Genomic DNA, 21,152 nt, shown 5'->3' on the forward strand with positions numbered 1-21,152 from the left:
TTGTTTGAAACTTAGAGACTCAGGGAGTGTTCACTCAGGCCTTTTGGAATTACTGAGGTTATTTGAACAACCCTTTTAGCTATAGCACGGAAAGAAGTAGTCCCTTGCCCCTCAGAGCAGTAACATCTTAATTCTACCAGTGGTGTCAGGAATGAAATAGATTAATTGCCTCAACAGATACTCCCCAAAATTATTATTTTGGTAATAATAGCTTTAGCTTCCCCCTCCAAGGCTTGTTCCAGAGAAGATGATGAGGGGATTTACTTCAATTTGTTCACTTCCTAAGTATCCGAACATAAGACATTATGCAAAGCACTACAGGTGATTGAAAGAATAAATACTTTCTTGGCTGCAAAGAACTTCCAGTCTGAGAAAGATGAGAAAAGGGTGTGTGTGTGAACACACTTAATTTAAAAGAGGGTTCCAAAGCCCATAGAAAAGATCATTAAGGGAGTCTTGAAGAGATGTGGAGGATCAGTAAAGTTTTCATGGAATTAGCATTTCAGAGGATTGTGAAGCATAAGGAGGAGTTAGCCCCTTTATTTCCCCATTCTTACTATTGTACAACTGCCATAAAAGAAACATCCAACACCGACAAAGGGAAGATGGAGAAACACTTGATAATCCACACATTGGGTGATGGAGCCCACTAACAAAGATTAGGTCTTGTCCAGTATACTTATATTCCACAGGCACATCTTTTCATTCATTTGACAAATGTTTATTGACAACCTACTCTACACGGGCACTGTTCTAAAGTGTTGGGATATACAGCAAAGGAACAAAAGATCCCTGCCATCATGGAGCTTATACTCTACCAAGAGAAGCAAACCATAAACAGTAGACACAGTAGGGGCACCTGGCTGGCTCCGTCAAAGGAACGTGCAACTCTTGATCTGGCGATCGTGGATAAGCCCCACACTGAGTGTAGAGATTACTTAAATAAATAAATAAACTTAAAAAAAAAACAGTAGACACAGTAAATTATGTCTAAAAAGTTAGAAGTGCTATGGAAAATAAATAGAGTGGAATAAGGAGGATAGGAAGTGGTATGGAGGGGGCAGGGAAATGTAATTTTTTTTAGATGGGATGTTCAGTATAGACCTCTTTGAGGAGATCCCGTTTGAGCAAAACTTCAAAGTGGTAAGGCAGTTAGCCATGCAGAAATCTGGGGGAAGAGTATTTTAGGTAGAACTAGTGCAAAGTTCTGAAGCGAAACTGTGCCTCGTGTGTTTGAGAAACAACAAGGAAATCAATGTGTTGAAGCAGAGTGAGGGAGGGGGGAATAGTAGGGGTTGAAGTCACAGAGGTAAGTGGGGCACAGGGAGTGTCCCTATAGGCTGTTACTGTGGGTGAAACGGGGGAGCCATTAGAGAATTCTGAGCAGAGGAGTGACACAATCCAGCTTATTTTAACGGCATCGCTCTAGCTGCTGAGTTGAGGATAGATGGTGGGAGTGGGGCTGCCAAAGATAGGAGTGAGGTTGGTAGGAGTCTCACATAACACAGGTGACTGGTGATGGTGGCTCGAGCCAAGGTAATAGAGGTTACAGTCTAGCTGTGTTTTGAAGGGAAATGCATCAGGATTTCCTGATAGATTTGCCAGGGGAAGAGGGGAAGCAGGTAGCATTTGAGATGTCTCTTAAACATCCAGGTAGAGATAGATATTGAACAGTTTGGATATAGAGGTATGAAATTCTAGAGTTTGAGAGAACGTTCTGGACTAGAGATAAACATTTGAGTTATGGTCATATGTAGGTTGTATTTAAAGCCATAAGACTGGATGAAATCACCAAACAGGTGAGCATACCTAGTCAAAAGAAGGAGAGCAAAGGCCGAGCCCTAAGGCATTCAAGTGTTAAGAAGTCAGGGAGAGGATGGGGCGCCTGGGTGGCTCAGTCAGCTAAGCATCCGACTTCAGCTCAGGTCTTGATCTCATGGTTCATGGGTTCGAGCCCTGTGCTGACAGCTCAGAGCCTGGAGCCTGCTTCAGATTCTGTGTTCCCCTGCCCCTTCCCCGCTCACGCTCTGTCTCCCTGTCTCTCTTTTTCAAAAATAAATAATAAACATTAAAAAAATAAACAGTGAAAAAAATAAACATTAAAAAAAAAAAAAAAAGCAAGAGAAGCCAAAAAGGAAACCAACAAGGAGTGACCAATGAAGTAGCAGGAAAACCAAGAGATGGTGATCCTAGGAAGGCAGTGAAGAAAGGAGAGGTAACTACGCCTGATCTTGCTGACAGGTCGAATACGCAGGATGAGGACTGAATGAAACCTTTGGATTCTCTGGTGACTATCACCAAGCCCAAGTCTTCTTGCTTAGGAAAGGACTAGGTAATTCCAGAGATTTGATTTCCATTATATCATTTGAATGATCACTTACCTGATTTTTCAACTTCTCTCCTCCCCCGCCTCCCCAAAATAGTACCATTCCTTTAAGTATTTGCTCATCGTCTTGCCCTATCAGTACATTCTGCGGGATTTTGTTTAATATTCCAACCTAGAGCCTACCAGATAAAGTTATCACATGAAATGCTACAAGCTTTTCATTTACTGTAATCTGTCATTTTTACCTGAATATTGAGGGTTTTTTTTATACCACTCTTAACAGTATTCTCAGGGCACCTGTGTGGCTCAGTTGGTTGAGGGTCCCACTCTTGATTTCGGCTCAGGTCATGATCTCACAGTTTGTGAGTTCAAGCCTCACTGCCAGTGCAGAGCCTGCTTGGGATTTTTTCCCCCTCTCTTTGCCCCTCCCCACTTGTGCTGTCTCTGCCTCTCAAAATAAATAAAGACCCTAAGAAAAAACTAAAAACAAACAAAAAACCCACAATATTTTCCTGGGGAACCTGGCTGGTTCAGTCAGAAGAGCATGCATGCAACTCTTGATCTCTGGATCATGAGTTGAAGCCCCAGGATGGGTATAGAGATTACTGAAAAAAAAAAATTAATTAAAACTTAAAAAAATTTTTTAAGCATTTATTTTTGAGAAGATAGAGACAGCGTGAACAGGGGAGGGGCGGAGAGACAGGGAGACACCAGATTCAAAGCAGGATCCAGGTTCTGAGCTGTCAGCACAGAGCCCCATGCAGGGTTCAAACTCACGAACTGTGAGATCATGACCTGAGCTGAAGTCAGATGCTTAACCTATTCTCTCTCTCTGCCCCTCCTCTGCCTGTGTTTTTTTGCTCTCTCTCAAAATAAATAAATAAACCTAAAAAATTTTTTTAAGCAAACAATATTCTCCACTAGTTTCAATTTAACCATTTGTTAAGTCCTTTTTTTTTTTAACGTTTTATTTATTTTTGAGAGACAGAGTGCAAGTGGGGGAGGGGCAGAGAAAGAGGGAAACACAGAATCTGAAGCAGGCTCCAGGCTCTGAGCTGTCAGCACAGAGCCTGACACAGGGCTCAAACCCACGAACCGTGAGATCATGACCTGAGCTGAAGTCGGAAGCTTAACCAACTGAGCCACCCAGGAGCCCCTGTTGAGCCCTTATCTGTCCAATCCTCTTATTACTGTGTTGGATATGTCAGCATAAATCTTGGAAGATCAAGGATATTTACTGTGTTCATGGGGGTCAATACTCTATTGCTTGGAAATGCAAATTTATCTCCTGCCATCTTAATTTCTTATCTTCCATCAGCCCCTTACAGTCATCTGGTCTTTGTTCCTGGTTCCTCACTACCACTTTCACACTTCACCGTCCCTAATCTCAGTGTTACCCATTGTTTCTCCTTCCCATTCTCACAAAAGTGTTTGTCCTACCCAGTAATTAATAGAAGGGGGAAAAAAATCCAAAAACTCTGACAAGAAAATTAATACTGGTATTTTATCCAGGTTGATTTGGGATTTATTTCATTACAAAATACTTAAGTGTCCTGTTCTATAGCCCCAAGTGCCACTGAAGACCTCTTCCCAATGTGATTGATAAATTGCTGTTAGACTAAATCATCAAGAAATCTTGACCAGGTTGCTTTTACCTTTTGAGTTGAAAGCATAGTCATTCTTAGAGGATTTTGTTGAAACAAATAAAATTGACAAACAGAAGTAACTGAAGTTGGCAAGAAATGGGAATGTTGTCCTGACCCTTGAAAGTCCTAAGAGGACAAATCTCTGGCTGAATGTTGTAGGAAGAGGAGCATAGGTAAGGAAGGGGGAATGAGGGCCTATACACTTAGCGCCTTGTCTTCTCTGGAGGGACACTGGTCTTGGCATTTTAGAAAGGTCTTTATCAGGGTTCTAAGTAAGGTATTTTCTCTGAGTCCCTTGTGTTTCTTGGAATCTTGCTAAGATAGTCAGTTACTGATACTGGAATCTTATGAGAGGCCCACTCCTTTTCTTTTCTAAACTCTTGCAGTAAAATAGGTAAAGCCTATTTATAGCCTTTTTCACCTCCCTGGCATCCCTTCTGAACCAAAGGAAAGATGGAGATATAGCAACTTTGGCCTTGACTTTAAAAAAAAAAAACAAAAAAAAAACCTACAAAATGATGCCAACATGTTTGGTTGGGCCAGACAGAGCAGATGGCCCAGCACAATGATCGTTGGTTTGTACAGAAGTGTATAAACAAATGACAGCTCAAAAATGAGTAAGGTGGCTCTTCCCAGGTATGTGCTTTTTCATTGGTATCCATTATTAGTGATTAGGTCTTGACTCAGCTCATGGGGTGAGGTTGACCCTCACCAGTCCCATCACCACAGTCTTAGAAATGATCCTGAAGGAAGAGTGTGTAGATTATGTAGTTCTTAGAAAAAAATATTCCCTGCCTGACTCCTGCCAACTTGATCCTGCTATTGACAGGCATGGTCTGGCTAGGTAATGGAGAGGGGAGACCCCAAGTTTTTACTGATAGTAGCATCTTGACCTTAGCCATTTCAGAATGAAGAAATCTTATTTATACATATCTCCAGGACTGATAAAAATTTATTCTCTAAAAATCATTGTATCTAACTATACACCATCAGCTATATTCAATCATTCAAACCTGGAAACCAGGAGGACTATCGAGAACCTCCCTGAAACCCATTCATTTTTCTGATTTTGTGTACACAGCCTTGGATACCTTAAACACATGGCAGCCATAATTCTTCCTGTATCTGTTTTTACCATCAGTCTCTTGGTTCTATGGATTTCCTCTTTTTCAGATTTCCTAGGTATCAGTTTGGGTGGGAAGAAGGAGAGAAGATCTGTATTAAAATTGCTGGTGTGCCTGGGTGGCTCAGTCGGTTAAGCATCTGACTCTTGGTTTCAGCTCAGGTCAGGATCTTACAGTTTTGTGAGTTTGAGCCCCCATGTCAGGAGTGTGGAGCCTGCTTGGGATTCTCTTTCTGCCTGTCTCTCTGCCCTTCCCCTACTTGCGATATATGTGTTTCTCTCAAAATAAATAAATAAACTTAAAAAAAATTGCTGCCAAGAAGAGAAATCAGATGAGGTCACATAGCATGGAAGAGCAATAGAAAGTTTTCCCATGGTCTCAATTTACAGATGTGGGTACCCTTTCACTTATTCTGCAAGTCCAAAAGTTACTGTAATTGTATTCCAAATAACCTTTAACAGATTAAGATCAGTTTGGTTGATAAAATTTAGTTCTGTGGTAGTTGATTCTTTAAGACATGAGATGCTCTATCTGTCCTCCTTTGGTGGTATTTATTCTAGAATTGCCCTCTCCTGAAACACTGTCCATTCAACAAGTGCTTACTAAGCAGGTACTTTTTGGTTCAGGCATTGCGCCCCCAGTTCTAGGTACTCAAGAGAGCCAGTTCTACTTTTCGTGAACTATTCAGTGTTGGTAATGTCTTGTGGTGATACTATGGAGCTTGTACTCAGGATGCCATTGGATAGAGTCTACCCCTTCCCCTTTCTTAAGTTGATGACTTATAAAAAAAAAAAAAACCAACCCATATGATAACTGCCAGAAAGATTTAGAAAGATTTTATGAGCTTCAGACTCCATCCCTATTCAAATCCTTTCATCTCTTAAAGGCCACTGTTACAGTGGAAAGGATATTGGGTGTTACAGCCAAACAGGCTCTGGTTCATATCCTGACTCTGCCATTTACTAGCTGTATGGTTAGGAAGAAATCACTCACATTCTCTGAGTCATTTAAATTACTTTTCTTGGAGGCAGTAGGATTAAATAAGAGATCAGTACTAGGTTTAACCCAAAGATTCTTTGCTAAGTGACTACCCCAGCACAGGTATGGGTAGAATTCAGAAGAAAACCATGAATGGGAATGCTACTTTTTGAATCAACCTTATATTAAGAAAAAAAAATCCAAGGGAAATCTTTGGGGGGTGGTAAGATCCCTTTGTTGAGACGACTGGTTTAGATTCCCATGGATCTCTTGTCCTTAATTTTCTCAAGTTTATTTTTATTTTGATTAGGCTCAAGTTACCTTCCCCTCCTCCCACTCCACTCTAGGAACCCAGTACACTCAGGCTGCCTAGGGATTCCCATCATGGCAGCCTACTTTAGTGCTTAACCTTTCCTGATCCATGAAAACACATTTATTCTATGGTCTAGTCACTCTCCAAGGTTTATTAGCAAACTTGATGATGTTGGGTTGAGATATGGATAACTTTAAGTATATTATACATCCTGGATAATTCAAACATTAATAATGTCAACTATGGTGGGAAAATTAGGCAAAGGATGTTTTTGTCACTTACCAAGTAGAATAAGCACCTAGTGCTAGTTAAGTGGGCACTACCAAGGAACAGATCAATGCAGTCTGAAAACTCTCACTGTCATAAAAAAGATACATATGTACATGGCAATAAAGAGGGATATCTTCCATGAGTCACAAGAGGAATTGTGTCAGGAGGCCAAAAGCAGAAGAAGACACCTTCTCCAGAACCAGATTATGTCTGGAGAAGGGATATTGTTCCTAGTCATTGTCCCTCTAGGACACTGAGATGAGAAATGTCTGGAATGAATGTTTAAACAAGGTGGAGTTGGGAGTGGGGTGGAAGTATGTGAAGCCAAGACTGCCTACTGATTGATACTTTGTGCCCTAGTGGTGCCAAGCTCCTGGTAGGGGCTACGATGGTATTCATTGCTTAGATAAACAGACACTTATTTGTTTGTGTCTGAACGCATCACATTTTGCCAGTTGGCTGGGGACACAGGTTGGCTTATGTGTACTAAGCTGTTGTTGCTCAGAAGCGACCTTGTTTAGAACATGGATGTGTATGTTGTGTGTGATGCCCTTACCAGTGAAGTTGAACCTTTGAGATTATTTCAAGTGTATAAATGATGACATCTTCATCTGTGTTATATGTTCCAGGCCTCTGGTGCTTTTCTCAGTCACTGAAGAAGAAAGCCTACAGGACGGTCCTTAAAATACAGCTTTCTATTAGTGGCCTCTTGATTTTAATCCATATGTGACGGTTTTAAGGCCCTTGCTCTAATTCACATTCTTAGTACCTGGGCCCTTCCTATTATGGAAGTGGCCCAGATCTCCTTTCTTTATCCCTAACTCTCCCCATTATCAGGGTAATAAAAGGATTTTTTCCATTATTTTCTCCGTGGTTTTCATATGTTTGTTTTGTTTGCTACCTTCATCATAGAAATTGAGGGCAAGTAGATGAGAGATTTTTCTGTGCATTTAAGTAATTATATGCTTCTGGTTCTGCATGTCCCTGGCTCAGCTGCCTAACTGTTCCCAAGTAGTTCAGTCTCATTTTGCTCATGACTGGCCTTTTCTAAGGTAACACTTGGGTTCTATCTTGGGGATCAAAAACTTGAGAAATGTTTTAAGTGCCTGTGGCTTCATTGACAATGGAATTGCAGGGGGTGGGCGTGGGCAATGCTTACAGGCTAAATAAAGGCTCTTGGTAAGAGCACATATGCTGAGAGAATATTTCATCTTCCCTCTTTCCATAGCAACTTTATCTGTAAGATTAAGCATTCTGCTGATGGCATAGTTAATAAAAAATCTTGGCTCCAGTTCAGAACTGTTTGTCTGCCATTACTGGAACCTCTTTACTTTGCTCCATTTCATCATTTGATTTTTGTTTCCTTCTGTCTTCCCAGGTGGCATTGGTAGGGTGGTCAACGGAGCCTTCATGGTGCTGAAAGGGCATCGGTCTATTGTTAACCAGGTCCGATTTAACCCTCACACCTACATGATCTGCTCTTCTGGCGTAGAAAAGATTATCAAGGTGAGGCATCTTTCCCTTCTAACTGTTTTAAACAAATTATTATAATTCATAATGGGAAGAAACTAGAACAATATATATAGGACCTCATATCTAAACATACTAAAGGTCTATCAAAATTCTCAATTATTTTGGGACACTTGGCTGGCTCAGTCAGTAGAGCATACGACTTTTGATCTTGGGGTTGTGAGTTCAAGCCCCACATTGGACACAGATTACTTTTAAAAACCTCTCGATTATTTTCACATGCTACAAAATACTGAAAAACTGATATTAAAAAGAGTGGTTTAAAACCCTCCTTTCAGGACCTCTTTTAAAAATAGTCACCAGGCTTTGAAACTAGATGCCATTTGTATGCCACTACATTGCCGATAGCTTTTGATCTGGAGTCTGATGAGTTCTGTTTTCCAAACCTCATCTGGAAGCCACCGTCCCCTCAGTTACTCGGGTGCACTTTGCATTAATTGCTATGCTAATATGGCACAGACATAACTAACTGACTGCCAGAAGCATAGCTAAATTGTCTCAGAACATATCAAAAACCACTGCATGTGGTTGTGATTGAAGCTAAACACTTGCATTAGTTGCACATCGACTCAATGAACTGAACCCAGCCAAGGAATGTATTTGGAACCTGCAACCAAGAGACCAAGCCTGGCCTGTGTCCACAGAAGGACATCACTCACATTCCAGTAGTTAGTAACCCTTTTCCACACCGGAGAAAATGAAGGTTTGGGGCAAATGATAAATTCTTCAGGATTCATTGATAACTTGATTTTTAAGTAAGGATGGATGATAATCCCCCAAAAGATAAAACTCCTCATATTTTATCCTAAGATGACATTGAAAACCAGTTTTCATTTTCTTCTCTTCTTTCCTCCTTCCTTCCTTTTTTCCTCCCTCCCTCCCTCTCTTTTTCCCTTTCCTTTTCTTTTTCTTTTTCTTTAACTATTCAAGTTATATCTGACCAAGGGAAGTTGTCAGAAATGTAATGTTGGAGTATGGGTCGTATTTTTATTTATCCTTAATCCAACTTCCTTTATTTAAGTTTTGTTGGTCCTATGGATCAGGACTGACTTTCATGATTGCACATATTTTTCCACAGACCTGGAGCAGGACTTCTGGATCATTTTTATGGACTTTTTCTTTTTATAGATGATGAGATTTAAATGATAAACTACCCATCTGGGGTTAATTACACAGCTGATTAGCGGTAGTTAGGATAGAGCCCTGTTTCTTGTTCTTCCCAATGTCCTGTCACACTCCCATGCTGGTGGAAGGCCGCAGGCAGCCAGAGGCCCCTGCTAGAGGTGGTCATCTTAAGAGTCCTTCACTGAGCAGTTGTGGAGTTGGCTCTGTCCCTTGAATTGCTTTCTCTTCTCCTTTGGCCGATGACTAATGGGTTGGCACAGTAGCATGTCCTCTCTCGGCCTGGTGACGTCATTCTCTTTCTCAGAGCCCAGCTTGGACATCTCCTTTAGAAGAGAGATTCCTGTTTGGCTATGTACTCTGGGATGCTTCTGTACTTAGTCTCCCCATTTATTGTTTAGTCAACTGGAGGCCTTACCCTAAAGGTCATGTTTGGAAACTAGCCAAGTTCTCAGAGGAGAAAGAGAAGAAAATGTTTTCTCTGGGAGGTTATCCAGACTTAACTATGGAACTCACTGCTTCCAGGTTCCCATGGGGTCTGAATGCTGCCCTACCAAGAGGCCTGATTAGCCATTTGAAACCTTAAGTCAACACAACTGGTGCCCTTGAACAGTTATTTGAGTCTGTTTCCCATCTGTCAAGTAAGGATGCTAACAGTGACTTGCCATCCAGGAGTGCCTTGTGAATTACCTGTGCCTGACAATTTCTGACTATTTTAATAAGTGTCACTTTCCTGCTTGCTATTTCTGAGAGGACCAATGGCCCCAAGAGCATAATGTTTTAGCCCTGTCTGAGCTCTTTTTTCCACTTCACCTTCTCCCTTGTCCTTTACTGCTGCCTTTTTAACTCAGAGTAGAATCCCTGCTGTCAGGGCCAACCTCTTCTCACCCATAACAGTTTTCTAATTCCCTGAATGTCCACACTGAGCAAATGAGGGGGTTTGTTTTGTATTTAAACACAGAGGGGCAAGATAGGACAAATGCTGACATTTTTTTCCCTCAAAGACCAGTATTCATTTATTCAATTATGATACTTGTGACATTTATGATATACCTGTGTATGCCATTTGTGCTAGGGCCTATGGGGGAACATAAAGGAAAAAAAAAGGTAACGCAGGTCCCCCAGGAATTGATGACCCAGTAGGAGAGACAAGAAGTAAAGATAATGAAAAAATGCAATATCTACATAAGAGATATAAACAAAATGCTCTGGGGGAAAGAGAGTTTTCCCGTCTGTGGTAACCTCAGGCAGGCAATATTTGAACTAGATTTTGAAGAATAAAGACTGTAAAAGGAAGAAGAATAAGATACCAGGAACATTCTAAGTAGAGGGAATGGGTAGTTAATTATTTCATTGAATCAGTAAATATTTATTGATCACTTACAGTGTTCCAGGCATTATACTAAGAAATAATACTCAGAAACAGTGAAGTGTAGGACCTGTTCAGAAAATGATCATGTTTGGCCAAAATGAAGTGCACAAGATGACAGATCTAAGATATAAGGCAGGAAGGCTAGCGAGAGATGGGCCCAGAAGGTCTTGGAAGCCAGATTAGAGAGTGTGGAGAACCCTTGAGTAGCAATTTTAGCTCTCTGTCTGTATAGATTTTCTTGGTAGATGGACAAATTTCTTTTTTTTAATTTTTTTAATGTTTATTATTTGTTTTTGAGAGAGAGAGAGACCAAGCATGAGCAGGAGAGAGGCAAAAAGAGAGGGAGACACAGAATCCGAAGCAAGCTCCAGGCTCTGAGCTATCAGCACAGAGCCTAACATGGGGCTCGAACCAATGAACCATGAGATCCTGATCTGAGCCGAAGTCGGACGCTTAACTGACTGAGCCACCTGGGCACCCCTGACAAATTTCTTAATTTAGTACAGTATCACAAAGAGAAGAAGGCTTAGAGCTGCTACATCAAGCTTGTCATGGTCACCTATGTAGATCAGAACACTTGCTACTTAATTGCTTTCCATTTTGATGATGTTTAAATAAGAATTGAACTGCATCTTTTTCCTCAGCAGCCTTTTTTTTTTAATGTTTATTTATTTTGAGGGAGAGAGAATGAGGAGGGGAAGGGCAGAGAGAGAGGGGGAGAAAGAATCCCAAGCAGGCTCCACACTGTCAGCACAGAACCTGATGTGGGGCTTGAATTCATGAACTGTGTGATCATGATCTGAGCCGAAATCAAGACTCAGATGCTTAATGGACTGAGCCACTGCAGGGCCCTACCCTCAGCAGTCTCTTGAACTAAACTTTTCACTGGGCTTGGAAAGGAACCTGCTCATCCCTCCTTTTCTCATGAACCTTGCCCCTAGAGGAGGCATATCTAGCCACATTTAACATGTTAGCAACAGGAAGTTGTGTTTTGGGGGCACCTGGGTGGCTTAGTCGGTTAAGCATCCGACCTCAGCTCAGGTCATGATCTCGTGGTCCTTCAGTTTGAGCCCCACATCGGGCTCTGTGTTGACAGCTCAGAGCCTGGAGCCTGCTTCAGATTCTGTGTCTCCCTCTCTGTCTCTGCCCCTCCCCTGCTCATGCTCTGTCTCTCTCTCACTCTCAAAAATAAAGATTAAAAAAAAATTTTAAAGGAAGTTGTGTTTTTGTTGCTTTACTTCTGAGTTGTTTCAGTGGAAAGAAATAACCACTTTCACAAATATTTGAAACTGACATTTTAAGGATGAGGACTAAGATAATAGCGACGGTCAGTCCTTCTGATGTTCAAAAGTCTCTCTGAGGATGGGTCTGAGACTTTCTAGTTAAGGTGTTCAGCTGCCAAGTGAAAGAGAAAGCACCATGTTTTGTTGTGCTGTGGTATAGGTTATGTCATTTCGTCATTTTCATTTCTACAGATGAGAAAAGAGGCTTTTGAGAGTGAAGTCATTTGCCCAGGGCTATGTGAGGCCACAGAGCTGGGGTTCCTACCCCTTCTGTCGGCCCCAGCAGCTCTGTGCTACAAGTCCCTTGAGGACTGAAAACTGGCTGTCTGGCATGATGGTTTTGTTTTGCTCTGAATCCTAGGATTGGATAAGACCCATCTAATTCACTGTTTAGATCAGGGGGTTGAGCTTTATCCAAGGTCAACCAGCTAACTAGGAATTGAGTGGGAACCCACACTCAAGTCTCCTGTCTCCTGATCCAGTGGTTTGTTCCATTACTCTAAGCTTCAGGAATGAAAGTCTACCTCAGCTTAATACATTCCAGAGCCCAAATAAAAGCTGACTTTCAGTGTTAATGATTTTCATTCCTGAAGGAAGAAATAGGCTGGGTAATAGATCAGAAAGAACCTAGAAACTAGTTTGTTGGATAGTTGGACCAGCATCCCACCTTCAATATTTTGTACTTCTGTTAACAAATTCTGTGTTTCTGTGATGCACATACAGATTCATCTTTATATTAGATAACATGGTTAGTAACATTTTACCATTTTTAAACTGAGAAAGTAAGAGATCTGGCCCAGAATATAGAATGAGGCCCCAAAAAGTCCTAAGGACTTTGCCTTTGGAATCCCTCCAGTTTCCTTCCTAAGCCACCAAACGTTTCCCTTGGACATTTGTTTGCAGAGATAGTCATTCGTAGCTTGAGCCTGTTGTTGAAGGCCATATCTTAATGTTTCCCAAACTTTGGGTCTCACAAAGAATTTGAGAATCTCAGAAAAATCCTTTATTTTCTGCTACTTAACTTTTTTTTTTTTTTTAAGTTTTTTTTGGGGGGTGCCTGCATGGCTCAGTCAGTTGAGCGTCGGACTTCAGCTCAAGTCATGATCTCACGGTTTGTGAGTTTGAGCCCACATCAGGCTCGCTGCTGTCAGCATGGAGCCTGCTTTGCATCCTCTGTCCCCCTCTCTCTGCCCCCCCCACTTGTGCTCTCTCAAAAATAAATTTTTTTTCTATATTTATTTTTGAGAGAGAGAGTGGGGGTGGCGCAGAGAGAGAGGGGGAGAGAGAATCCCAAGTAGGCTCTGCCCTGTCAGCAACAGAGCCCGATGTAGAGCTCAAACTCATGAACCATGAGATCATGACCTGAGCTGAAATCAAGAGTCAGATGCTTAACAGACTGAGCCACACATGTGCCCCTCCACTATTTTCTAACCGTATACTAGTGTTTCTTAAATGTTGGTCTCTCCTTGTTAAAAATGCAGAGCCCTGGTACCCAGTGGTGATGTAGTGAATCAGAATCTCTAAGGGGGGACTCAGGAGTCAACACTGTTATGACTCTTCAGGTGATTCTTGCGCACTTTGGGTTGTGAGAACCACTACTTAAAACCTCCCCTGGGTCACATAATGAAGATGGAGACGGGAGAACGCCTGAGGAGTTGTGGGCAGGGAACAAAGTCAAAAGAAGAATAAATCTAAAGTAAGAATTGGTGAAAAGAGCTAATTTAGGTTTTTCTAGCCCCTTTTGAACTGGGGATCCTCCAAAGAGATTCTGCCTCCCAGAAGTTACAAGTTTGCATGGGAAGGGTTGGGCCTCAGGAAAGTGCTCATAAGGAGGTAAATTTGTCCTTGGATAGCTTTGGGGAAGCAAAGGCATTGTCTTGATCCAGGTTAGAGAATGAAGAGCCCTGTTTTCTGGGTTGGGTGCCTAAAGATAGACACCAGCCTGTCAGGCAAGAAAATCGCCTGGAATTTCATCTGAGTTGCCATGGCTACCGGCTGATGTAACTGAGCTTCTGTGAGCTGCTCCATGGACCAGTCTGGCAGTCAGGTGAAGCTAAGCATTCTCATTTGCAGTGACAGCTTAATTACCTTGAACTGGATTTTTGCATAACTTATTCCACTTGTAAAGTTGGGCCTTTGCAGTCAGGCACACCTGAGTTTGAGTCCTACCTAGCTCTGCCTAGATCCTCTGGTTGTCAGCCTGTATCTCTGGTGATAGAGTGGAGGCTGTTAAAGGGTGGGGCTCCAGTCTTGGGGTGTATGTCCTACCCATTCCTGTAGCTAACAGAAGAGTTGGGGAACAGGCCAGCAGCAACCTGGTTAAGAGAACCCAGTTTCCTGGGTAACTGATGCCTGCATGTCCAAGAGGGAACTGCAGTGTAGGCAGTTGGCTATTCTTATCAAGCTCCACAAGCAATTCCCATTAGTTAAAAATAGAAATGTTGCAGTTGGGGAGAAGTGGAGTTATAGGCTGAAATACTAACTACCACGGAGGACTGACTGCTGGGTCTGTTTCCACTTTGGAAAAGTGGCACCTCCCTGTGCACAGCTTCAGTCTTCTGAGAGTTTTGAGAACGTTGGCCAATCTTCAAGTCTTCCCCTGCCCTTCAAGATTATGAAGGGGGTTGTTGTAATTTCCACGCTACTAACACAGGAAGCTAAAGGAGAGGGGGCGCTGTAGGGGAGATGGCGTGTCACTGTGCTGCGCTTAGAGACGGGACTTCGCTTTCCCAACACTAGGCTGATGCCGTGTCCTAGACAATGCTTTTTCCAACATCTGACTCTAGAAGCCTGGGTTTTCATGTGTGGCCCACATAATCCAGTCTGGTAAAGAATAAATTTTTAAAACTGGCTAGCAAATCCTGGCTAAATGGCAGGGGAGGGTCCGGAGAAACTCTGCCTTAGTGTTCTTTATCACTACCAGCTTTAGAGTACCTCCCAATCAGGCCTTGGTTTTGTTTTTGCCTTCTGTGCAGATCTGGAGCCCATACAAGCAGCCAGGATGTACAGGAGACCTAGACGGACGGATTGAGGATGATTCCCGCTGCCTCTATACCCACGAAGAATACATCAGCCTTGTGCTGAACAGCGGGAGTGGCCTGTCACACGACTATGCCAACCAGTCCGTGCAGGAAGACCCCCGGATGATGGCCTTCTTTGACTCGTTGGTGCGCCGAGAGATCGAGGGCTGGAGCTCTGACTCCGACAGCGACCTCAGTGAGAGCACTATACTCCAGCTGCACGCTGGGGTCAGCGAACGCTCAGGCTACACTGACTCAGAGTCCTCAGCCTCGCTGCCCCGTTCCCCTCCACCCACGGTGGACGAGAATGCCGACAGCGCCTTCCATCTGGGGCCCCTGCGGGTCACCACCACCAACGCGGTGGCCTCGCCTCCACCGCCGCCCACGTGCGAGGACGCAGCCTCTCGCCAGCAGCGCCTGTCTGCCCTGCGGCGCTACCAGGACAAACGCCTCCTGGCACTCTCCAACGAGTCCGACTCTGAGGAGAACGCCTGCGAGGTTGAGCTGGACACAGATCTCTTCCCCCGGCCGCGGTCTCCCAGCCCTGAAGACGAGTCCAGCAGCTCCAGCAGCTCCAGCAGCTCTGAGGACCAGGAGGAGCTGAACGAGCGCCGAACCTCCACGCGGCAGCGGAACGCCATGCGGCGCCGACAGAAGACACCCCGGGAAGAGAGGCCCACCCCTGCGAGCAAGCCCGCCAACACCTACATTGGAGAAGACAACTACGATTACCCCCAGATCAAAGTGGATGACCTCTCCTCCTCCCCGACGTCCTCCCCTGAGCGGGGCACTTCCACCCTGGAGATTCAGCCGAGCCGAGCATCGCCAACCTCTGACATAGAGTCGGTTGAACGAAAAATTTATAAGGCTTACAAGTGGCTCCGCTACTCATATATCTCCTACTCAAATAACAAAGATGGAGAGAGCTCCCTCGTGGCTGGGGAGGCCGACGAAGGGAGAGCCGGAACCAGCCACAAGGATAACCCAGCCCCTTCTTCCAGTAAGGAAGCCTGTCTAAGCATGACCATAGCCCAGCGGAACCAGGACCTGCCCCCTGAAGGTCGCAGCAAGGATGCTTTTAAAGAAGGGACTTCTGCTAGAAATCCCAGCAATGGCCCAGGCCATGAGCACAGCAGCCACCCTTGGGCAGAGGCGCCAGAAGATACCTCACAGGACACTAACAATGGTAGCTCTGTAGAACATTCTTTCGAAACCAAGAAGCTCAATGGAAAGGCCCTGAGCAAGGCCCTAAGCAGCCGGGCTGAGGAGCCGCCCTCTCCTCCTGTCCCCAAGGCATCTGGCTCCACTCTCAGCAGTGGGTCTGGCAGCTGTCCCAGGACCCAGTCTGATGACAGTGAGGAGCGGAGCCCCGAAACCATCTGTGCCAACCACAACAATGGACGCTTACACCCCCGCCCCCCTCATCCCCACAACAATGGGCAGAACTTCGGGGAGCTGGAGACAGTAGCCTGCTCTTCCCCAGGACATTCGGACACTGACCATGATAACTTGTCCCTGACAGGGACGCTCCTACACAAAGATTGTTGTGGGTCTGAAATGGCCTGTGAGACCCCCAGTGCTGGAACGAGAGAGGACCCCACTGACCCCCCAGACACAGACAGCAGTAGGGCTGTTCACGGCCACAGTGGCCTCAAAAGGCACCGAATCGAATTGGAAGATACAGATTCAGAGAATTCCTCCTCAGAGAAGAAATTAAAAACATGATAAATACAAAGGGAAAACAAAAAGCTATGAAAAGTAGCTTTACAAAGAAAATTTTTAATCCTGTTTAGTGAACGCAGAGAAAAGGAAAAAAAGTATTAAAGGCACATAAAACCAGGGCCTGAGATTTTGTGTCTGATGCTGCTCCCTTCTATTCAATAATGGGTCTGAATGTTTAGCTGGTCACTGGCTTGTGCTGTGTAAGGAGAGGTGGGGGGGAAATCCAAGTGACTCCTTTCTAGTAAGACTTGAGCATCGCGTACCTGTGCGTTTTGTTAAAGTAAATCCTTGTTGAGACATTTGACTTGTTCTTGTGTGTGTTCACCGGCACGTGTGAGCTCATTGTCTCCGAGGCTTTTCTTTTGGTTCTCCATCGGGAAGGATCAATGGATCTGTATCTTTTGCCATCTCACCTTGTTTACATGCTGTCAGTGTTCTGGTCTTAATGGTGAGTGCCTGCTGAATCCGACTGCCCTGCCAATGAGTTGTGGATTTATGCTGAAAAAATGAAGGGGAGAATGGAAACAAGCCTTCCATGATGGAAGGAACACATGGTTCCTTTCTGAAGGAAACTTTCCTTCCATGTTTTCTCTCAGTAGCACTTCTTCATTGAGCATTTAATGTGGACACACTAAAAGTGAAGTGTTTTTAATGCTAATGGGAGGTTAGCACTTGAGATCAGATTCCAGAGAACGTAGATTCCTGGTCAACTTCACCCATGGCAAATTGAGCAGTGCTGGGCCACACTCTGTATGGAGGCCATGAACTAGAACTAGTTATGGGGGACTGCTTTAACCAGTTAGGTACTACTTCCTAAGAGGAGCTCTTGAGGCCAGCGGGCACTTCCTTGGCCCTCTGTGATGAAGGGAGGGGGAAAAGGCAGCTCTGAAGAGCTTGGTGCTCAGACGATTTAAGCAGATGTCATAGGTATGTTAATGAAGAAGTGTAGTGAAGAACAGAGTGTGGTGCCATGTTCTTTTAATTCAACCCAAAATGCTTGGTCAGAATTGAAGGAAACTGGCATCTTCCCCCGGGCTTGCAACTAGCAGAGGCTGTGGTGTTCTGACTAGATCCTGCAGAGCAGTAAGCATCTCTAAATAACCGATTCCTGTTGAGTTGGTGTGTTAGGAGGCAGAGAAGAGTCTCTGGTTTAAGGCTCCTGGCTCCTGGCAGAGTCTGCATTTCACCGAGAGGGGGAAAGACCAAGAGATTTTCAGCATCACAGTGGTCCATCCTTACAGTCACTTGGTCATAGTTGCACAAAGCAGGAAGACCTAGGGATGACCAGATATCTCGTCAGCACAGATGTCATGAAAAAGCAGAATCGTGGCAAGAAATGAGGAAGAGAGGGAAAGAGGCACACTGTAACTTTTCTTGGGTGCAAATGTGCTAGACCACTTGGGGTGCGGCCAGCATTGGCGTAGAGAGGACCGAATGTGTGACTGATACAGTGTTCCTTTTAGAGGAGGGCCCGTCCTACTGGGACTGGGACCATGTGGAGGATGAAGACTTGGATGAATTTAGGCGCTGGGGGAAGAAAGATTATTTATAAAAGGAAGGTTGTTGATCTCAGCCAAAAGGAGATATCATCTGGCTAAGCTTTGTGAAAGGAAAGACGTGCCTGGTATGTGTGATGTGACTTGGGTATGAAAACACTGTCTTAGGAGAAGGAGATGAGGGACTATGAGTAGCAGTGGAGATGCTTACAATTTAACAACTGTAATCTCACGGGGGCAGTGGGTGGGGGGGAGTGGGAAAGTGATTCTGTAACTATTAGAATTACTTTGGATTTGTAATGAAAATGGTTCTATGATTTGTCTTTGACTATTCACAGATAATTGTAAATTCTGGTTTTATAAGCCCAAGTCATTTTACATTTGCTTTTCCAAAATTTATTAAATTGGAATTTTTTAATCCTTTATATACAAAAAAAAGATATCATCACTCAGTGTGTGTTTCTCTTCCCCTTCCTAGTCAGCCTCCCTAATCTTTTTGTTTTACCTAATCAAGTAGGTAGCCTCTTCTGATTGCTCTTAGGACAATCCACTGTTCCTAGAGGAAAAGAAGTTAAGTTCCCTTGGGAAACAGCCACTTGGTGGTTTTATTGTTTCCAAATGCAGAACTTGGTTTTTCATGTAAAAAGCCTTAATTTCATTTGAGTTCTCCAAAGAGAAGTCAAAGTTCATTCTGGTTCAGTTTTAGTGTTCAAGAAAGATCGTTTTTAGCAAGGATGTCTCCTATCCTTGGGAGAGACTCTTCCCAGCACCCCAGATTCCACTTGCTAGGAGATAAGCCCACAAGACACTCACTGGAACAGGCTGAGAAATGCTTATCTCCATAGCCACTCCACTCTCACTTCCAGAAATCTCCTGTCTTGTGATCGTAGGCCTGGAAACCTGGCAGGAACCACTTCCAGAATCCTTGTGAACTGAGGCCCCAACTTTGGAGGCACATTTGATCCCCAAAGTCTTTCATGATGGTATTTTTACTAGCAGGACAGACGGCACTGATTAGATTAAGAACTATTTGAAAGTGCCTCTTATGTTGTTTTGTTTTTTTTTTTTTCCTGTATCCTGTATATAAATTTTTTAAGTGGCTGGTCCAGAGAGGTAAAACCGTTTCTTTCCACTTTATTTTCTGCCTGGTTTTGTAAGTAATTCCTGTGTCTCTAGGACAGCAGTAAATGAGTTGGCTTGGGGCAAAAGAAGGTTGCAACTGTGCTTGATTTACTAAGCCAGGAATCCCTTGTTTGTCAAGGTGCCTTCCTCTGCTGAAGCCTTACCTCCTCACAAGCCCCTCCTCTTGTGACTCCCAGCAACGCTAGCTCTTCTCTTGTGTATATGCAAATAAACCTATTATTCACTTCTCACGGCTTCCTCTTCTCTTCCAGGGAAGACTTGGTTGCTTAGACACCCCCGATCCTTCATTTCTTTCCTGTTTTAATTCTCGCCTAGTTGAAACTCAATTCAAAGCCACTCTGAAGACTAGAAGAAAAACTGTGGTACTCTACATCCATGCCAATGGTCATTGCCACCTCTAGGTATGGGACAAAGGTCACATCTGGACAATAAAATGTAGGGTAGGAGGAGGTATCTACTTGGTCTCCTTTCGCAGGCTTGCGTGGACTCAGAATAGTGAGATCCTGGAATTAACCCTTTTATTGGCTGGAACGGAGGGAGTGATGCAGTGAAGTAACATTACGAACGGCCCCAAAAGAAAGTTTTTGATGTTTCCAAATAACAAGTTGCTTTTCCTGCCCTGTTTCAGGCATGCTTTGCAAGCGTTTTCCTTAAAAAAAAAAGAAGAAGAAGAAAAGACCTTCCATATCTTGCCTGTAAAGCTGCCGCTTTTAGTTAACTGAAAAATTCTTGCCAACCAAGACTCTTGTGAGGAAGATAGACACTTCTAAAGGAAGGCCATCCACCTCTTACGACCTAAGCAAGGCAGTGGGCCAGGGTTGAAACACTAAGGTGAAGTGAGGCTCCATGAGTCCAGACTTGCCTACAGCAGCAAGATAATGGCTTTGGACAACCTGTGCAGTTCTCTCAGGTGGGATATTTCAGTCTAAGTGCTCATTTGTGCTTGAGCGCTCATACCGGAATGAAAGAACATGAATTCAGGTGGCTTGGAAGTAATTTTGAATTATTTCACATGTAACAGAAGAAAACTGTAAAAAGAAATCTGAACCATGTGCACACTAATTGCAATTCACTCTTAGTGCAAAGGTGGTAAGATGGCTCTCAGAACTGGAGGCTGAGAGGGACACCTGGGTGGCTCAGTCTGTTAAGAGTCTGACTTCGGCTCAGGTCATGATGTGGCAGTTCAAGAGTTAGAGCCCCACGTCGGGCTCTATCTTAACAGCTCAGAGCCTGGAGCCTGCTTCGGATTCTGTGTCTCCCTCTCTCTACCCCTCCCCCACTCACACTCTTTCTGGCTCTCTCTAAATAAGCATTTAAAAAAAAAAAAAAAAAAGAACGGAGGCTCAGAGACAAAGATGAACTTCCCTGGGGCCAGCAATGACATGGCAAGAGACCAGCTGCAGGGTTGCTCCACTCCACCCCCTCAACGGGGTTACCTTGAGCTGTGCAGAAGGGTCCTTTGGGGCTTGTTGACAAGACAGTCCCATTGTAAGGAAATGGGATATCTAGTATTTCAAATTACTGAAGTTGGGAAACGAGCTCCTTTCTGGAACCCAAAGCCATGAGCTAATGGAATGTTCCAGTTGAAGTATAGAATGCTAGCTTCCAAGTCTCTTTCTAGCTGGCTTTGTTAGTACCCCCACCAAGGCTGGAGAAAGGCAGTAAACCACGAAGATATCTGGGTGCCAACCCAGGATCCTTAGGCATGAGAGACGTTTTTGTGGTCGAGGGAAGACTGCAAGGGAAGAAATGAATGCTAGGTGAGTTCAGCAGCTTTCCAGATCCACAGAACTAGCACTGAACATGT

General features: G+C 43.9%; 1 protein-coding gene across 3 annotated transcripts in view; it reads left to right on the top strand.

The window, feature by feature from the left end:
- The window catches only part of DCAF5 (DDB1 and CUL4 associated factor 5), a 109,915-nt gene extending 90,340 nt beyond the window's left edge, over positions 1–19,575 (top strand). For all 3 annotated transcript variants that reach the window (XM_086709441.1, XM_086709440.1, XM_086709442.1), the window contains exons 8-9: positions 8,036–8,163; positions 14,940–19,575. In XM_086709441.1, the coding sequence (XP_086565567.1) occupies positions 8,036–8,163; positions 14,940–16,709 (1,898 nt within the window). In that variant the 3' untranslated portion in view covers positions 16,710–19,575. The remainder of the gene's footprint in view (positions 1–8,035; positions 8,164–14,939) is intronic.
- Positions 19,576–21,152: the final 1,577 nt, after the last annotated feature.

The sequence above is a fragment of the Puma concolor genome, chromosome B3 (genome assembly GCF_028749965.1).
Source record: "Puma concolor isolate L17-30 chromosome B3, mPumCon1.1.hap2, whole genome shotgun sequence".
Classification (NCBI taxonomy): Eukaryota; Metazoa; Chordata; class Mammalia; order Carnivora; family Felidae; genus Puma; species Puma concolor.